This window comes from Lichenostomus cassidix, chromosome 5 (assembly GCF_008360975.1).
Source record: "Lichenostomus cassidix isolate B80296 chromosome 5, HeHo_3.0, whole genome shotgun sequence".
Classification (NCBI taxonomy): Eukaryota; Metazoa; Chordata; class Aves; order Passeriformes; family Meliphagidae; genus Lichenostomus; species Lichenostomus cassidix.
The window spans coordinates 34,854,748-34,873,692 of record NC_139486.1 but is presented as its reverse complement, the minus strand read 5'-3'; the positions used below and the strand labels follow the sequence as shown (position 1 = coordinate 34,873,692).

The following is an 18,945-nucleotide window of genomic DNA, read 5'->3' as shown; positions in this document are numbered from 1 at the left end:
TTACCTAGCAAAGGAGTAAGTAATAAATGTGGCAAACCTCCTGGTGGCATGAGGATATGCTGAGTAAAACAGAAGCGTTATCTGTGAAGAGCTGCAAAAGAACCATATGCTACCAAGTGACAAGGTGAGAAGACAGCAGAAAGACTTCTACCTAAAAATTCAAAATAAAGGACATGAGAAAACCAGTGCTGACCTCATTATATCAAGATGGACTCTTGGGCCTATTCTTAAAAATAATGTTAGCTTAGTTTATGTTCCATAGCAGTTAGAAAATTGTTAGGGATACTTTGGGAGGGGGTAGTGAACATGAGGGAGAATGAGAAGATAACACAGCAGTGCATCTGCATCCCAAAGACTGTGCACTTCTGGTCCTACCATCTGCAGAAGGACTTAGCAGAAAGTAGAGGGCTTAGAGAAGAGCAGTGGGAAAGATTTAAAAGTAAGATTAAGGCCAGACTAAGATTGGAAAAGAAGGCTTTTATATACAATCCTGACTCCTCTGGTCAATAAGTCCACAGATGCCGAATGCTGAACACTGAACTAGGCTGGCTTCCATCTCATCCAATACTACCAACCCTTGAGCTCAGATGTGCCCCAGATGGGGAGTACTGCTTCAGATCAACTAGAATATTAGATCAAATCAATAAAAACATATTTTATTGGGATTTATTCATGTCCAGGTAAGGATAACAAAGATTTTTTTTCAGGTAAATAATAACTAATATATTGATATATCTGGTCTCAGAAATTAAACAAGAACTATCTCACAGCATAGATATGGCAGCAGCAGAAACTTTCAGTTGCCATCAGACAAGGTATTAAATATACAGATGGCTACAGACAGGCCAGAAGCATAACATCCTATATCTCTGTATTTTGATTTAAAAAAAAAAATAATCAGAAGCAGCCTGGCTTTGTCTGTGATATTACATCATTCCCTGAAAATGTGAAAACAAATCCATTAGAACATTTTTCCATGGCAGGAATGCAAACACACTATTAGGATTTAAGAAGGAGTTGCATGACTAGCTGATAAATACCTTTAGAAGGCACTGAATAGTTTGATTACCAAGGCCTTGTATGGACAAATAGTGGATTGCTGTACATCCCACAATTTGCCTGTCAGGTAGCTTCAGGTATGTGTTATCAGGCTAACACTGTAGAGAACTTGGTGGAAATTGGATGGCACTAAGATTAAGGTATCCTCAAAGGCTACCACTAATTTTAAATGCTTTGATCTGTAAGGTCGTAGCAGGAAGGAATTTTTGGTCATGCCTTACATCCAAGGCTTAGACTTCTCTGAATACACAGTAGAAGTTCCATAGTGAACAATGGTGCCCTGAAGATTGGGTGTGCAGAACTACTGAACAGGCACAGTGCCGATGCAGTGGGATAAAGAGCAGGTCAGTCAGCCTTTTCTGAACTCAGTCTGTAACCTTGGCCCAGTATCACTGGAGCACAGAGCTGCCCTGTGCTCCTGGCAGGCCTTCCAGGTTTGCTGCCATCAGGGCACCCCACCTGCTCCAGGTCCTTGGGGAGATCCCTGTTGGACTCCATGAGCCAGCCCTGTGGTGCCTTTGAAAAATCTAGGCACATTTTCTCATTTTTCAACCTTTTCTCAGGTCCCAAAAGACTCATTCTTCTGTTTTCTTCCCCAACCCAAAGAGATGCACTTCAGAAAGCATGGCCCCTTGCTTCAAACCTCCTGTTTAGAGCTGATTGTGGCTACAAAGCCTGTAAGTACAAAGCTATGTAAGGGGAAACTTTGCTGGTTTTCCCCCCTCATGTGAGGACAGAGGTGAAGTTCAGAAGCCAGGAGATATTCAACATTTAACCCACTTCAGTACCTTGTGAAACTGATCCTGCCTTTATCTGTGTATTTAGACATTGCCACTTGATCTTTTCAAATCTGTCCTGTATAAAACCACTAAAAATGGTCTATTTTAAAACAGACTAGACTGAAAGTATCCCCTAACATCCCACCCTCTCCCCAAAAAAACCCAAACCTCATGAAGCTTAAGCAAAATTTTCTGTTTTCCCACAGGCATGCTCCATGACTACTCTGCCACTTCCTGAGAAACTTCAGTAAGAGACTGGTGTGCACTTACATGCAGAGTTTCGTTCTGTCTCTCCCTTTTCTCATCATGAAATGCTTGGCATCTCTCACCAAGCAGCCCTGGTTTTTCCTGTTCTGCTGGCCCCTAGGTTGCAGAGAAAACACCTCAAGGACTCTTGTGCAGGACTGCTGCAGCTCCTCCAGTGACTGTTGCATGAAGAACCTGTCTGCCTTTTCTAGACCTCAGTCAGACAAGGATGTCTTTCCTTGCCAGCACCTTTCTCTGAGGCACTTCCTATCATTTCTGCCCACTCCAGCCAAAAAGACATCAGGATGCAGGTAACATACCTGAGACTGCAGGACTTAGGGAGAATATCTTACAGCAGATCAGAGACCCATACTAGATGCTGTGATTCCAATGACTCTCCCCTAGGTAAGCTATAACCCATATTTTGACTGTTTAATAAAGATGGCTCACTTAAAAACCAAACATGGATAAAAACTAGAGGGTTTTTAGTAGGGAACTGAGATATAACTGCAAAATCAGACCAAACAAATCAGTGTTGTGGAACTAATGCTAGTTTAAGTGTTGCTTTTAGGCCAGGGAAGCACTGAAAGAAGAATCCCAAAGAGGGAGACTCACATTTCCATGCCATAGGTGTAACATCATCAAATGTTCAGCAAGGAGGCCATTTCTTGTTTGGTGCTCAAACAGTTAGCAGAACACAGTGAAGCTCTCAGATATTTGCCCCCCATGAGGGACTTTCTACCTGACTAGATCAGTTAGAAAACTTTACACATGCCAAATTCTCCAGCTTCAACAGCTTTAATTATAGCAGAACACAAGCAAGCACAAAGAGGCAAATACTCAGTAGGCAAGAAGCCAGTATGTACTCCTCTCTGCCCCTTCTTTTTCCCCAGGCTGTGTGTTGAGCCTGACCTGAGGAAGAATATAAAGCAAAGGAGATCACACAACAATCTGCTAGTCAATAATGCTATTAGGACCTGCAGGTTTTGGTGACTGACTAGTCTACTTATGTGAAGCATAACATGGAAGAATGGCATTTATCAAATGCTTGTGCACAGCTTGAAAGCACCTAGCCTTTTCTAAAAAAATAAAGGTGCTGCAAAGAATGTTAAAAGCAAGTAGATGTGTACTTATCCCCCTATTAGGATCAAACGTGATGGGTCAGGGAGGAAACCAGAGAGTCAAGTGTCCCCAGTCCCCCATCCATGTTACATCTGCAGCAGAAACTGGCACAGCAGAGCTCTGGGCTGCTGCTCTGGGCGGAGCTGGACTGAGCCAGAAGCCTTGAGGGAGGAAGGGCCAGGCAAGCACACAGTGGCTGTTTTTGCTGTGCGTGGGCAGACACATCCCAAGCGTTATCTCTAGCACACTGCAATTTGGGCATGACATAGCTTGTTCCTTCCATACAGCGGAAGTTATCATCTAGCCTCCCAGCTCCAGCTAAGCAAACTCCTTTTGGATGTGAGATATAAAGAGATGCAAATGTACCTCGGCTCCTTTCACAAAATAAGTGAGCAGTCAAGCTCTTCAATTCAGCAAAGTGCTTCAATTGCTCGACTCAGTCTCGCCTTTCAGCTCAGCCACAGGCAGACATAGCTTCACTGCCAGGACCATTGGAGCAGCCCCTCTTGCTATACCAGATCCCAGGAAAAGCAGTCAGCAGCCACCAGACAAAGGGAACAAACTGCTGGGAGAGTGCAGGAGAGGTGGGAGGAAGTAAGAGGAAAGAACAGAAATTAACTTTAAAATGGCACTAGAACAAGTCCCTGGTTTTTTTTGCCCATGGTGTGAAATCTCTTTTTAGTTACTGGTTGGTGGCATTTGCCATTATCACAACATGAGGTTAGGAAACTACATTTAGTCCTAGTTCTTCAATACATCCTAGTTTCAATCTCTGACTTCTTTGCATGTCAATAGCTGATGGGCTTCTTCAGCTGCCAGGAGCATCCTCTGCCCGCAGCTGTGGCTCCCCAGCACGTGTGTCCTTCCCGCAGGCAGCACAGAGTGAAGGACAACCCAGGGCTCAGTCTAGGCTCTGATTAAAGCATGAATAAGCAGTACTGAGTATACAGAAATGAGAAGTCCCCAGAAACAAATCTGGACTATAGGAAGTTGATTAGTGGAGTGGAGCAAACAGTGCTCAGCACCCACTAAGCTGCAGGGTTCTCCTTTCTGCCAGGCTCACCAAAGGGAAAATAGCAGATGTGGATGCTCTGCTGCGAGCCCCAGGCAGGGGACTGGTTGTGGACTTTCAAGGAGGGTACAGACTCCTGTGTCATGAGCTTTTGGAGGAACGTAGGCAAAACACAGCCCACAGCTGCTGCTGAGGTGACACCTTTCTACTAATAACCCTAACAGAAACCTTTTCCTGATGAAGAAAGTAATGCATTGCCCAGAGAGACCATGCATCTCCATGCTCAGAGGTTTTTCTTCAAGACCCAGCTTCATAAAGTCCAGAGCAACTGGCTGGACAAGAGACTTCTTGAAGATCCTTCCAACCTCAGTTATCTTGTGACAGATCATAAATTCTGCAGCGCCCAGCCTTGTAGTTTGGTAAGGATATGCAGATTGCTGCAGCACCCTGGTTTTACTTCCCATAGGAGTTCTCTAGTTGTCCACACTTAGCTGTGCCACAAACAGCCCAGCCTGCTTTAAATCATTCAGACAAAACATCTGGGAAAAACACAAGCGGTTGTGATTCACTGAAATTACCTTCTAAAGGGAGACAGGTTCATCCATGCAAGCCTAGGAAAAGCCAGAGAGAGGGTCCTTTACATCACACTGGTGAAGGCCAGAGTCACTGTTGAAGAAAAGCCGAAGCAAGGTCCCAAGACCTTGCTTACTGAGTGGGACAAAAGCCCACAAGGTCTCCAGCAGCTCTGCCTCCCCAAAGCTGACTGTGACTGCTTAGGCTGCTGCTGTACACAGTGGGAGAGGACCTGCCTTTCCCAGACAGTGGCTGCAGCTGGTTTTCCTTACAGAAAGGGGGTGAAAACGGCTGCCATCAGCCGCAGCCTGCCTTGGGGCTCCAGCAAGTCCAACTCACACAAATTCCCAGCCCCCCTCCCCTCATGCCCAGCCAAAGCTGCTGGGTGAAGGGGATCTTAGTGCAGAGCTCTGAATATTTCTATGAGCTTCTTTTCCCCTAGTGTTGCTTTAAGAAGCCCAGCAAGTACTTCCTCACCACAGCCATTATCAGGAAGAGGTGAAGGCATCTGTACAAGTCCCATCACCTCATCACTCAGCTCTCATCCATTAGTAAACACCTCAGCATAGGCCATGTCTTGGCTCCAACTGAGGCAGTGGAGGGGGGGACAGTATCATCTCTCCTCCAGGGAATACAGCTTTGGATGCCATACCAGCGGATAAACTGCAACCTACTCTGCTCCCCTGCTGTAATGCAGCAAAGCAAGTTACTCACGTAGTGGACTTAACACCATGCTGAACTGTATGCCAGGAGAGAGCCAACGGCTTTAAAAGAGGATTTGTTAGCTGTCAGCCCAATGGAAGGCACTAAGAGACGAGAGAAGAATTACATAAAGGTTTAAAAGCAGACAAGTCAATCCTCCGAGGTTGTACTGGCTTTATGGGGACCTTTCCCTCAATAGGAAAAGCTAGGAAAAAGGCTCTCACAATACTTGTTCACTGAGTTGGAACACAGCCTCCCACAGAAACAATGGGCTATCGTAAAGTAGCCATGCTTTCAGAGGAGTAATGCAACCTGAATGTGTTGCATTTCAACCCATCTCTTCCCCCTTAACTCCATAACAAGGTCCCCCTGTCCCTTCCCACCTCCCTCTCCCCTCACAATCCCTGCTCCCAGGTGCCTCACAGCTCACCCCTTACCACATCCAGTTACTACCCTCTGACGTGTTACCCATGCCCAGCACCACTTCTGATAAGAGTATTACCCATCATGCAAGCTGTAGCCCCTCTGTGGTGACACCCCCACACCCTGATTAGGGGATTTTGAGAGAAGGCAGACTTCTGCTACTCTACCAGCCACATCCAGCTACCCAAAAAACTGTCACAGGGAGACAGCACCTTTGCGCTGGAATGTAGACAAGGAATACAAAATTGTTTCCAGGGGCATAAAACATTACTCTGTGGGAGAAACAGGTGAAACAGGAAGGTGGCCCCTATTTTCCACGCTGCTCCCACAGCCACCCACCTTCTGCTGAGGCCAGTCACAGCTCTGGCTGCAAGGAAATGCCTGCAAGTTGAAGCCTGCCCTAGTCTAGGTTCACCTTGTGCTGTGTGTGGTGGAGCATGGGAACCTTTGGCATGAATTCATTATGAATATGGACAGGGCAACTCCTTGACCTGAAGGAAACTTTCTCCTTCAACTCAATTACCAGGATCCAATTACAAATGGTAAGACAGCTTCTAGCTTTCTTTCCAAGATTCAACCTCAATTTTTCATCAGATGCTTCTATTTGCTCTTACTGCTTCAGAGCTCTCTTGGTCTAGTAACTTCACTGCTAGAAAGAGATGTATTTTCTTTCCCCACATGCCTTGTAGGGATTTATTCACTGAACTGGAACATGCTTTCCTGCAGACTGACCTAGTTCCACATTTTTGAGCTGTGTGGAATGCTGATCCAGTGGGCCAAAAAAAACATCTGTTCAAAACACTTACAAAGTCATACCCTAAGTGAACGATGGAGATCTGGAAAACAAAACAAAAGGATTACCTGCCCCACCCTCCCAAACCTAAAACCTGATGTTGCCTGCTCACAGGTTTGGCTCTGAGACGCTGAAAGCTGTGTGTGTCCTTTGGCAGATGTGTCAGGACAGTTTGGTTTTCACCTAAATTAGCCTCAGTCCAAGTAAGTTCCAAAATCCTGATAAATTATAAAAAAAACACTGTCTCTCCTTTACATCACTCTGGTGATGCCCAGAGTCACTGCTAAAGGTAGCAAACCCTTGTAAATGGGGGAAGAAAATCCATTTCTACAATAATACAAGTAAAAAGTCGAGAGATTAAGTCATTTTTACATATGAGCAATGGGCTTCAAAGGCATAAAAATTAGGAATCCAATAGAAAATGGAACTTTTGTATCAATAGATACTGAGAAAAGTGGTACAAGAAGAAAGTAGGAAGAAATGGACACTCTGGAAAGTCTTAACAAATCCAACAAAATCAGAAAATGGTTTAGAAGAACCTTTAAAATGAGTTTTATTGTCAGAATTTTACAAGTAGCCTTCAGTGGCATCATACAAGAAGAACTCTGTTGCAAAACTCTAATAAATAGTCTGCCCCAAGTCCCAAAATATTTTTTGAAATAAAATAAAACCAAACTTAAAAATAAGAGAATAAAAGCAAGACTTCAGGATGCTCAGAGATGTTAGCAATATTTCCCATTTACAAATAATATCAGGCATTATATAAATCTCCTTCATACAAGTCATTAAAAAACCCAAGACATTCTAAACCTTTACAAAAGCACTCCAGAAATAGTTCCAAAGAGATCCATTTCCATGACAAAACATTAGAGAAGAACTCCATGGGGATTAGCATCACAAATGAAGTTTGAGGTTGAAGTGTAGTGTGTACTTGGGTGCAGCAAGATTAAAGAGCGTGAAAAAGGGATTTCAAGAGAGCATGGAAGTCTGTGACAAGACTATGCAGATGATTTTAATCTGTGTATTTGAGAATGTGTTAAAGGGGAGTGAGAGGATGCTCTCAAAATTAACCCCCAAATACACTGCACTTTATGGAAGGCAATATTTACTAAGGTAGTAACTATATCCTCAGACGGGCATAGAAAAGGTTTCTCAGCACACTGCACAGTTCAATGCCTGTGCAGACTGCAGTGCTTAGAAGTTGTATTTTGACACCTAAAAGGTAGAGGTAACACGTTGTGGCAAGTTAGCTGTTCCTTCAAAGAACAAGAAATTAACTTTGCTGGCATGAAGCAGTTTGGGAAATCTCATGCTAGACAGTTTTTCTGGGGACTGAGGATTTCAGAGGTCCAATCCTGTACCAGTGCTTTGAAAAATACACATCTCTAATTTCCCCTTTACATATTCCTCTATCTTCCATAGCAAAGGATTTATAAGATCTCTCATGCAATGAAACACAACTTGAATAAACCAGAGAAACAGAATGGGACGGTAGGTATACAGTGATGGTTTGTGTGTTTTTTCATGGAGACTTTTCGGGGGGAAAAAAAAAATCTTAATCTCTTTACAACTTCAGCTTAAGTCTCCTGCATGTATGCAAGCAACAGACTCCCCCGGAAGGGAAGGGGGCTGTACTTAACTGAGCACTGCTGCTGGATTGTTTATGTCTCAGCCTGCCTGACATGGTATGAACTGCAGCATGCCTAGTTTTGCTGTTTGTAAAGGTAATTGTAGCCATTGTTTCCACAGGAAACAAAGGCCACCAGAAATGCTAATGCAGTAGATGTGTGATAATAAGCCTCACCCATGGCTCACCTCTCTAGTCTCTCTCTAAGCTGTGATGCTGGTTGTACTGAACCATACACTATGGACACGCGCTCTCTGCAATGTATGGGAAGGTAGCACTAGTAACCAAGCGCAAATTGCTAAGGAGACACCTAAAACATTGCATTACATCCCCTTGTCTGTGGCATACTTCAGAAAACAATGTTAGAAGAGCAGTAAAGTAAACATTTCTTTCTAATTTTCTAGATGTCATAATATTTGCCAAAGCTGCAAGGAAAAGCAGATTACCTGAAACAGAGAGAAAGGAGTTAATGGAAATGGAGGCAGATGGAACAGCAAGCCTGATCCTGGCCTCCAAATAATTTTGTACATAACAGATAAAGAGACAATGTGCAAAAAATAGACATTCACATTTTAGCAGTTAAACTTTTATTTTACCTTTTTAAAATTATTTACTTTGTTTTTTCTACAAAAGGCAGACATTGATTGTTGATCTGCAATTGTTCTGAGTGCGCGCAGAGATGCAAAAAAGGGTTATTGGAGGATGAAGAACAGGGAATTGCTCTGACTATACTTTCACATGTCATAATTAAGGTGGCATTAAAGCTTAAGTCCCAGTAATAATATTCATAACAAATAGTTTCCTTCCCCGTACACCATTCTCAGTTCATATCAATTGTGTTGAAAACCCATTCGGTGAATTTCTTCAGCTTTTCAGTTGCATTCTGGGATTCCTCCTGTAACCTCAAGTTGTCTTCCCGCAAATGTTGCACTTCAGCCTGAAGGCTGGCCTTGTCCTCTTTTTCCTTGGGAATAAGGAAAAATACAGATCTTAGTGGAAATTTTAGGTCATGCTTACTATCTACCTAGAGCTGGAAGAATCTCATAAGAGAGCATAAGTCTCACTCTTTTTAAAGGCTTTTATATGCAGTAACATATGGGTTTATATCCAAGGGACATTAGTGACATTTCCTTCCTCACGTTTTGCTTGCATGAACAGGATTTTTCTGTATTAAATTCTAGTACAGATGCTGGCTCCCCAGGTGGTCCAGTAAAATTTGGCATGACCTGTTCTGTATGTAGACGTGCTGATTAACTAGGTAAAGGGTAGGGAATCTTCCTGCTAACACTTTTCCAGCTAAGAGACTTCGTCTCACTACAGCAGATCCTTCTTGGACCAAGTAGGCATTAAAACAATACAGGAAGTTTCCACAGCAGAAATTACATGTTAAGATAACACTGTCAACTTTTCAACATCAGCAGAATACATTTATCTGGACTAACTTCAAGCCCTTTACAGTGTCACCTGAATTAGGAATGGAGGTACTGTGAATCACCCTCCTAATTTACGCAGAGGAATCAAACGCCTACAAATTGAGACACCCCATCCCAGCCATGCATAATTAGAAGCCTGAGAAAAGTAGCAAAGAAATGTCGTTTTCTCATACAAGGATGAGACTATCACAGGCTCTGGCATAGCAAAGCAGGATTACACGGTTATTAGCACCACCGAGCACTAAATATATGCCTTACAAATCCTTCTGCAGATGAAATGCTTACCTTCCTTAAATCTTCTTGCAGCATCTTCAGCAAACCTTCCAGTTGGTCCACTTTAGAGGCGAGAGTTGGAGGAGATTCTTTACTGTTGAAGCAGGGAACCAGAATAGGTATTGATATGATTTACTGTCTTCACATGGGGTAGCTAACAGCTTTGTCTATACCAAGTGGCTTTATGAAGGTATGCACTTGGGTACAGCAAGAATTCACAAAATGAACATTAATAAAGAGCACATGGAACACATGCACCACACTAAACATAAAAAATTTAACTTATGATTCACTGGGGCCATCCCATCACTTGACTTCTTTCTACTTGAACTCATTGTATATGTCTTGAATTACCATTGATTTGGACAGGTTCATGAACATCTCAGACAAGAAAAAGCCTGCAAAAATGTTCAACGGGACTTATAATTCTTCTCTTTTCAACTCCATCTTCATGAGAACTTGCAAAGAGTTCTTACCTAAAGCCTGGAGATGGCTACCAAATAAAGATAACCCTACTCTTTTCCTTGGTTTGTAGCTGAGGAAGCCTCCACATCTGGTGCATTTACTTACCCTGTATAAGGCTTTATCTGTGCAGTAAGCTGGTCCTCAGCCTGATCACCACTGGAAGCAGCGCTCACAGGTCTGTGATTTTCATCAGCAGCAGCAAAGAATGAAGCTCGCTGAACTGAGAAGGCAAACATACAAACAATGGCAGCAGCAATGATTATTTGTTCATGCACAGCACAACAGCTATGCTGCAGGATCTCAGCAATTTCAGTCTGTTTCAAGCAAGGTGATGCTATGACACACCAATGTCCACTTGACAGAAGCAAACTGGCAATGCAAGCATTTGCACCAGGTTTTCCACTGTACTGGATTCAAGAAGCAAGTACTGGCTCTGGCACAAGCAGCACTGCGCAGATCTTCCTGGGTATAATTGCATGACACCACCCAATAACTAAGCAACTATATTTAGCTTCCTTAACGCCGTAAAGAATCCCTTTATCTCGAGGAAAGAAAAGCTCACTGTGCACAATCTGGCCAATGTCATTTTTCAGAACCGGCAATTTTTTCCTTATGCTTTAGAAAACATTTTCAGATTGAAACATGAAACCTCTTTCCTGCCATGTGTATATATTTCTTGTCCTGTAACTGTTCAAATGTTTTAACACATCTCTAAATCACTATCACATGTGGTGTGACTGTAAACTACTGACTGCTCCTACCTCTGGATTCTCCTAGCACAAACAGCAACATAAAGACTTCTAGCTTAATAAATTAACCTTAGCAGCTGTTGGGCTCTCACTGGAAACAGAAAGAGTATTGCCTTTTTCTGTTTGGCAAATTTTTGTACTAAAGGTTGGTGCAAGCTCAGGGATCCAGGCAGTTTTTCTTTCAGCTGGTACAGATACCACTATTTGTAGCTTCAGGGGCTTGTGCTGAGGTTACCAATCAATGGTGTAGAAGAGGTGTCCAGGATCACAAATCACTTGGTATGTGTCAATCCCTACTGGCACCTGGCAGAGACTAGAGACTGGGATTATACTGTGACAACCAATGACCGATGGGATTATACTGAGATCTTTCTCCAAGTCAAATTTGAATGTATTTTTATAGCAGTGGGACATAGCTGCCAGCTAACAGTACTCCAGCTTTTCTTCATCTGAGCTGTCAGTTTGTTATCTTGACCACAGTGACTGTGTTCATTCACACTTCTAAAGAGAAAGGCAAGTGAGTCTGGGGCCTACCAAGTGAGGCATTCAGGTTAATGAGGACAGTCAAATAAATCTCACCAAAAACCAGGGGATCCTTCAAAGAGAAATTGCCAACCACAGGGAAATGTGTTAAAACCTGAGTTTCACCCATATGTGGTGATGAAAAAAACATCACTACAAATTCATCTCCTCTTGAGGACCATGGCTTACTTTGAATACTCTTCCCTAAGACTGCACAGCAGAGGTATGAGCCAAGCTGTTCCTACAGCTCCTGAGGCAACAATGCAGAGGACACGAGTACATCTTGAACTCCCACAGAGACATGCACTGTCTTAATGATATGTAAGGCTACTACCAGAGAACAGCCGAGAAATTGAGCTACTTCACAGCTTTTTCCAACCATGCTGAATAAGGTCTAGAAGATTCAGGATCAGTGAAAACACTTCCATGAAGGTGAGACAGCATTTATGCAGATATTAGGAATGGGCACTTCGGTTTAACACACCTAGAAGACTTCTCCATTGGACTCCAGTAAGGTAAATTCTCTTTGGTCTAAACTGCATTTAATTTTAGAGTTCAAATGTATCTAGGCAGTTTACAGTTCTCTTCAGTTTACTAAGTGCCATGGAAATGGAAAATGCCATAGGATGAAACAAAACTTATGTACAAATCTATGTCTTTGGGGTATGCAAAGGCAAGACTGGCAAAGAAAAAGTATATACCAACAAGGCATATTTCCCAAATTATCTTGGTAGCAAACTTCAGCTGCACTATATATACTTCTTGCTAGTGCAGTAATCAAGCAATCATTAGTGTGCTTTTCCCCTACTATGACTTTTTGTTTGCACTTTTGTGCTGGATGTCTTTTCCACACCAGCTGTGATGTCTGCAACTGCTTTATATGAAACGAAAAGCAGCCAAATTCACAGAGATTTGGCCCAACCATAGCACAGAAGAATTCCAGTATGAAGAAATGGTATCTGAGTATTACACACAAAGTTTCAGGCTCTTAAGACTTGAGTTGGCATTTTAAATGAGCTTAAACTTCAGACTAAGTAGAAAACTGAGAACAAGAAAAACAAAAGTCAGGATTAAAATAAACCCAACCAACCACAAAGCCCACAGTCCTTAATCAAGCATGCACAAAGACCAGCTTCCTAACCTAAGTATTATATTCTGAAAACTTACCTTCAAAAGCTTTGGCAGCATCTACCAAGTTTGACCAGTCCAGATCAGAGGCAGAATCAGGCAATGGCATAAGACCAGGGTCTGGCATGGGCTGCCGTCTTTGCTCCTGGATATCTGTGAGGGAGCTATCTGAGGCAGAAAACTCTCCTAGAGTGATGCAGAATAGATTATAAATTCCATAAAAACACCCCAAAATTGCTTTCTTAACAAATTGGATGCCCTACTCTTAACTCTTCTGGCATAGCACTTTGGAACCAAAATTCAGAAGAATGTTTGATAACTCCAGTTGACTAGACACAGCCCTTTACAAAGCATTTTTCTAAAACCAGGGCATTCAGCTCCTTTCTAACCTGCCTGAATCTGTGCAGCTGAGTGCTTCAAAAGCCAATCTCCAACTCCCCAGCACTGGGACTGGAGGCAATACTCTTCTAACCCAACAATTCCTGCCCCTGCACAAACTGAAGATAGTTTTAGAGGGCTCTGCCACTTACTGGGGCTTCTATAATCCCTGACACCTATTTGCTTCTGTAAAAAAAAAATAAAATACAAAAAACGAGCAACTGTGGGATTTTTCTTTCCTCTGTACAATCCTGTAAACCAATGGCAGCTGACTTAAGCTTACCAAGATGAGTCACACAAGAAAACCCTTAGAATTACTTTCAGAGCATTGCACATCTCTCAACAGTTTAATGAAACCTTCAGATCTTTACTAAAAATAGCCACACCCACCTGTAAATTGATACATGGCTCACTATGGAAAAAAAACACTGGCAAGCCTGAAAGATGGATATAAAATCCCAGTAATTTTTGTGCAAATTAAAACAATGAAAGTGAAACACTTAGATTTTCATCACTAATTAGGGCAGCACCAAACTGTCAACCAAGAATGATCTACTTTATTTCAGTTTACTGGCTGGACAATCAAAAAATGTGCAACGCCTGGTCACATGTGTGAGCTCAGAAGCAGCAACAACTTCCTTTCTCATGCCCTCCTGTCAGGATGTAAAGAAAAGTTTGGAAAACCTTGTAGGTAGTTTTAGAAGAGAGAGATGTATGGGGTGAGAAGATGGACAGGACCCCTGGGAGGAAGCTGCAGAGAAGATTATAGTCTGCTTGGATCAGAGAGAACAGAAAGACAGTGTGACAGGCAGGATACAATCCCAAAATGCTTTGAGTTGTTATTTCCCCTCCCCCCCCTTTTTTGGTTTTTGATAGTCTAATAACTATATAACTTCAATAACTAAAAATAACTTTGTAAGAACTTCAGCTAAATCACACTGCTGCCTGAGGAACAGTGACCAGAAAAGCTACACTGCATTCACTTCTTTGTTTAGAAATCTCAACTTTTTTTCCCTGTTTGTATTTACTTTTTATATGTCTGGATGTATTTACTTTTTGTAAGTGTAATTTCAGCTCCATATGAACACTGAGGATTCTTGTCTTATCTCTCAAAAGAGTAATTTTGGAAGTTGTTAACATGAAAATATTGCCAATCAGCAAAAAGATACACAGAATTAGATGAAAACCTAACTATTTGAAAAACTATTTGTTTTAAAAGTGTAAGCTGGATTGTTAAAGCAGATGAGTAAATATGAGCATTTTTAGCTGTTTTCCCTCTTTAAAAAAAATGGATGTGCTCTGGAATCTTTGAATTCAAAGAATTTTTAGTAACTGGGAGTCAACAAATACTTGTGGTACTAAATATCTAGCTTACTTAATCCTTTTCTCAGCAAAGTGTGTGTGGGAAGACAATTTGTGTGCCACTCAAATAGCTGGTCCTTTTATCACACAGCCCCTACATTTTCTAGAAAATCGAAAATCATGTTTTGTTGACAAAGGTAGAAAGGTTATGTGCCAGGAGGAGTTACCAGTGTGGTGTGGAAGAGAACATGACAGCGAAAGAATGTTTTGTACTTTTCTTTTTGGAAAATACAGGCATTTAAATGAAAAGAGACAAAGTGCTGCTTTCCACTTGTACTCAGAAGGCATCATTAATCTTCTGACCCCAAGCCCTCGGAAGCCAAATCCACCATCCAGTTATAAGCATAACCAAGTCTGGAAAGTTATTTTAGTACATATAAAAAACAGAAAGGAAGAGAGCTCAGTTTCCTAACTCTTATGCAAGAAACACGTTATACAGACACAACAGCTCGTGAAAATATCAGGTTCAACACTGACAATTGATGCCTGGTGGTAACAGACAGATGAAAAGAATTTAAAATAGATTTCTTCATCAGCCTTCACTGTCAAATGTATCCTGTGTAGCTAAATACAGATTGTGCTTAAGGCCCACTATAGAGAGTTGAATCTATTGATAGTCTTGCATTTTTCTCTTGAAACATACTAAAACATGAATAAATCAGAGCAGATATGTACTTCTTAAGAAACATCTGAGATCTACCTCTATTTCTGGAAAACACACTCAGTTATGAAGTACAGTGGGAACCTGTGAAAACTCCCCTTCTCACTAGCTGAGACATTCACATGCAGCAACACACAGCCCATCAAATAATCATACTGAGACTTTTCAGTAAACTAATGGGGCAAAGCTGTGTGTCTTCTTGACAGCACTTTACAAATAACTTTTTTCTAGTTAGCTGTGTGACTAAAGCAATTCAAGTGTTGTAAAATAGGGTAAGGGAATGAATTTAAAAACAGTTGGCACAATAAAAGCCATATCTGGTGCAACTGTATATTCAAATGTCCACTAGTATTTATCCACTTTTGGATCTTTATTTTCCTAATTGTATTTTGTTCCCATAATCCCACACTAAAGGAAGTGACAGCTGAAGTTCTGTCTGGTGGATAACCAGGCATACATTATTTGTCCATTTGTCCAGCTGATCTAGGTGACTCTTGGAAGAAATGGCAGAAACTTGCAGCCAGTGAGGCAAATTTCAAGGCAAATGCCTGACTAGTCATGCCATTTTACACCCACTGAAGCGAAGAAAAAAATTCCTGTCCTATTTTATATTTTCAGTCATGTGACTGGACTCTCCTCATTTTAGCTAAATCAAGACAGAACTACCCATCGTTGTAACAAACATTTTCCCCCAAGATGATTCACGAAGAATTCCTTTGCAAGTTGAAAAACGGGAAATACACCTACCATGTAATGATTTCATTCCCAAAGTATAGGATGGTCTCCGTAATGGCAGCGACTTTGGGAGAGAAGGGTAGGTGCTGGTGAATAGTACATCATTTGGCATGGCTTGGTCCAAGAGCGAGGCCCGTGAGGTGAAGAAGTGGTCCCTTTGACCACTGTAAATACTCTCATCTGACAAAGTCCTTTGCAAGGCACGCCTTGTGGTAGGAGTGCTGGGAAAGGGAGACTGACAGGACAGAGTGTGTGACTATACATTCATAAACACAAATAAAAAGAAATGAGAAAAAAAAAATCAATAATGAAACTTCTGGAATCATTTTTAAAAAGCTTTTTTTAAATAAGAAATCAAGTGTTAACATAGCATTTTTTCAGAGTGGACAGGAAAAAGAACTAAAGGAACTGGCTTTTAAGGAGATTTTAACTAGGTAACATATAGATCTTTTTTTTGCCTATCTCACATTCTAACTTTTAAATACCCTTCAAACTTCTCCTGAAGTGGAAATTTCATGCAACCCTTGCTGACTCCAGAGCTGACATGCAGCTGAGAAATGCGTACAAAAAGAGCCTGAATGCTGCACAAACCAGAGTTCTACTATTGCCCAGGGGAGGCTGCCTTCCTGCAGGCAGAGCACCAGCAAATGCCAGCTAATTAGAAGTCTCCTATTACTGAACAACTAGAACACTCACCACTGCTGTGGGTTTTCAGAAGTATTTGAATCAAAAGTAAGGAAATAGTCCCATGAGTAAGAGAACTTCTGTCTTACCCTGACCATCATCCCAGCTTCCTCCATGCTCCACACAGGATAAAGCAATGCTGGGGTAGCCTGGAGTTACACGCTCTCAGGCCAAAGCCAGAGAGCTGCTATCCATGACCATTCCCAGCAGCAGAGACTCTGATTTTCATGAAACCTGTAGCAACATAACTATCTCTAAGGCGTAACATTTCTTTACCATTTGGTTTAAATTTGGTCCAAAGGCTTCAATGGAAGAATTTTTACAGAGCCTCATTTGGTCTGTAAACGAGTTTAAACAAACAAACAAAAAAAAAAGAAAATACATTTTCCAAAAAGAGCAATTAAAAACAGAGTTGCTCATTTGCACATAAAAATAGTCCTTTCTTTTTGGAGAGTGGAAAAAAATGTTTGAACAGACAGTATTCTATTCCTGAGATCAAAATCCCACTGCAAGGTGGGAGAAGAGCATGGAAGCGGGACTATTGGTGGTGTACACAGGAAGACAATCTGGCAATCCCTTCACCGCTTACAAATTTTAATGTGAGAAGATTGCTGGACATGTTTGTTTTATGATTAAGAATCAGAATTAAGACTACTTCCAAAACCCTGCTAACATGAAAAGACATGGAAATAAAGAAGTCAACTTTCTATTTCTCATGCCCATTTTCTATTATCAAATCCTTCCTTCTGTGTTGCGTCCTTCGGGACTTGCCCATCATAGTATGAACCTGCATATACCATTAACACTACAGAAATGACAACTTGTGGTACACCGCTGTCAGTATGTCATATGGAAGACTGAACTGCTGGGTTTTTTTTTTCCTGATAATGGAAAGTTCTGGTACCAGAGTAGGGGAAGGAGAAAAAACCCCCGAAACTATTTGTCCAAGAAGATACAATGCCAAATTGTATGTAAGAAGATAAGGAAGGCTGGGGAGATAATACAAAGATGCATAAGACACACAAAATCACAAACTAAAACAAATTCTACTGGCAAACAAAGCCTTTGTCAGCCAATAGACAGAAAGGAGGAGGATTTTTGGTACAGAGAACTAATGCAGGCCACTATCATTCTTTTTCTTCTTTCCTTTTTTTTCCCTTTTAAAGGGTCAAAAAATTTTATGCTGTATGACTTTTTCTTTAAGATGAAATCCAAATCACACAGTGGGCAGAATTAACAGTTACTTTGAAAATGGAAAAGATGCAATTTATTGATATGACAGAACTTTTTCAACTTGCTGAAATTTATCAAAAGTGCAACCAGGAAGTAAAGATCAGACTAAGAACTGATTCACTAACACCAAAGCAGAAAAATAACAAACTTGGGAAGATACACATTTTTCATGGGCGTCAGGTCACCTCTTTAAACAGAATGGAGTATCTTGGAATCAGAACAATTCTCTTGCTCAAAACAACCAACAGGAGGTGTTCACATCACCCATGCCCCAATCCCCCTCAGAACTACCACACACCCAAGGAAAAGGTATCTTGCCAATGACAAAGTTTTTTTATCTCTGGCCTCAAAAGCAACATCTCAAATAACCTGCATATGGAACCTGCGCTTTCAAGCTTTAATAAGCCGCTTCAGGTCTTTACTAGCAAAAAAAGAAGTAACAGCTCTCTCTTCTGCATGGTTGCTGTGGAAACAGTTTGGGCTCTGGATGACAAGCACTGGCTGTACATGGAGACTAGAAATCAAGATATTCTCTTCCAAATTATGGATTCTAAAAATTAACTTATGCACTTATATGTTATTCAACATAATTTGAAACACATCAGGAAATGTTTCTAACTATTGCGCAAAAATATATGCTTAAGTTTAGGGATTCTTTTCGATAACAGGATTAGTGAAGTATAAAAGCATGCTTTTTGCAAGGAGTTTCAATAATGTCAGCAAGTCATACCTAGCGATGCAATCAGAGAAGAACAGTTAAAATATGTAAGACAACACTACAGGATTTTCCATAACCCAGCAGTACTAAATGTTCTTTCCAATTTGGCATACTAGCTGCTTTAAATCTGCACACAAATTTGTAATAATACTGCAGAGAGTGTAATAATGATACTTTTCACCAAATGTATTTCTCCAGTAATTGCTTACAAACAGATTATTTTCTGTCCATTATGAGAATTCAGGGAATACCTTGCATTTTATTTTCC

General features: G+C 41.3%; 1 protein-coding gene across 7 annotated transcripts in view; it reads right to left on the bottom strand.

Annotated features, from left to right (window-relative positions):
* Nucleotides 1-8,906: 8,906 nt before the first annotated feature.
* Nucleotides 8,907-18,945, bottom strand: part of SIPA1L1 (signal induced proliferation associated 1 like 1) — a 199,478-nt gene continuing 189,439 nt past the window's right edge. For 6 of the 7 annotated variants that reach the window (XM_085062215.1, XM_085062220.1, XM_085062219.1 and 3 more), the window contains 5 exons: nt 16,055-16,298; nt 12,946-13,092; nt 10,613-10,727; nt 10,055-10,136; nt 8,907-9,300 (listed from right to left, as the gene is read on the bottom strand). In XM_085062215.1, the coding sequence (XP_084918341.1) occupies nt 9,157-9,300; nt 10,055-10,136; nt 10,613-10,727; nt 12,946-13,092; nt 16,055-16,298 (732 nt within the window). In that variant the 3' untranslated portion in view covers nt 8,907-9,156. The remainder of the gene's footprint in view (nt 9,301-10,054; nt 10,137-10,612; nt 10,728-12,945; nt 13,093-16,054; nt 16,299-18,945) is intronic. The other variant, XM_085062218.1, reaches the window with a different exon arrangement.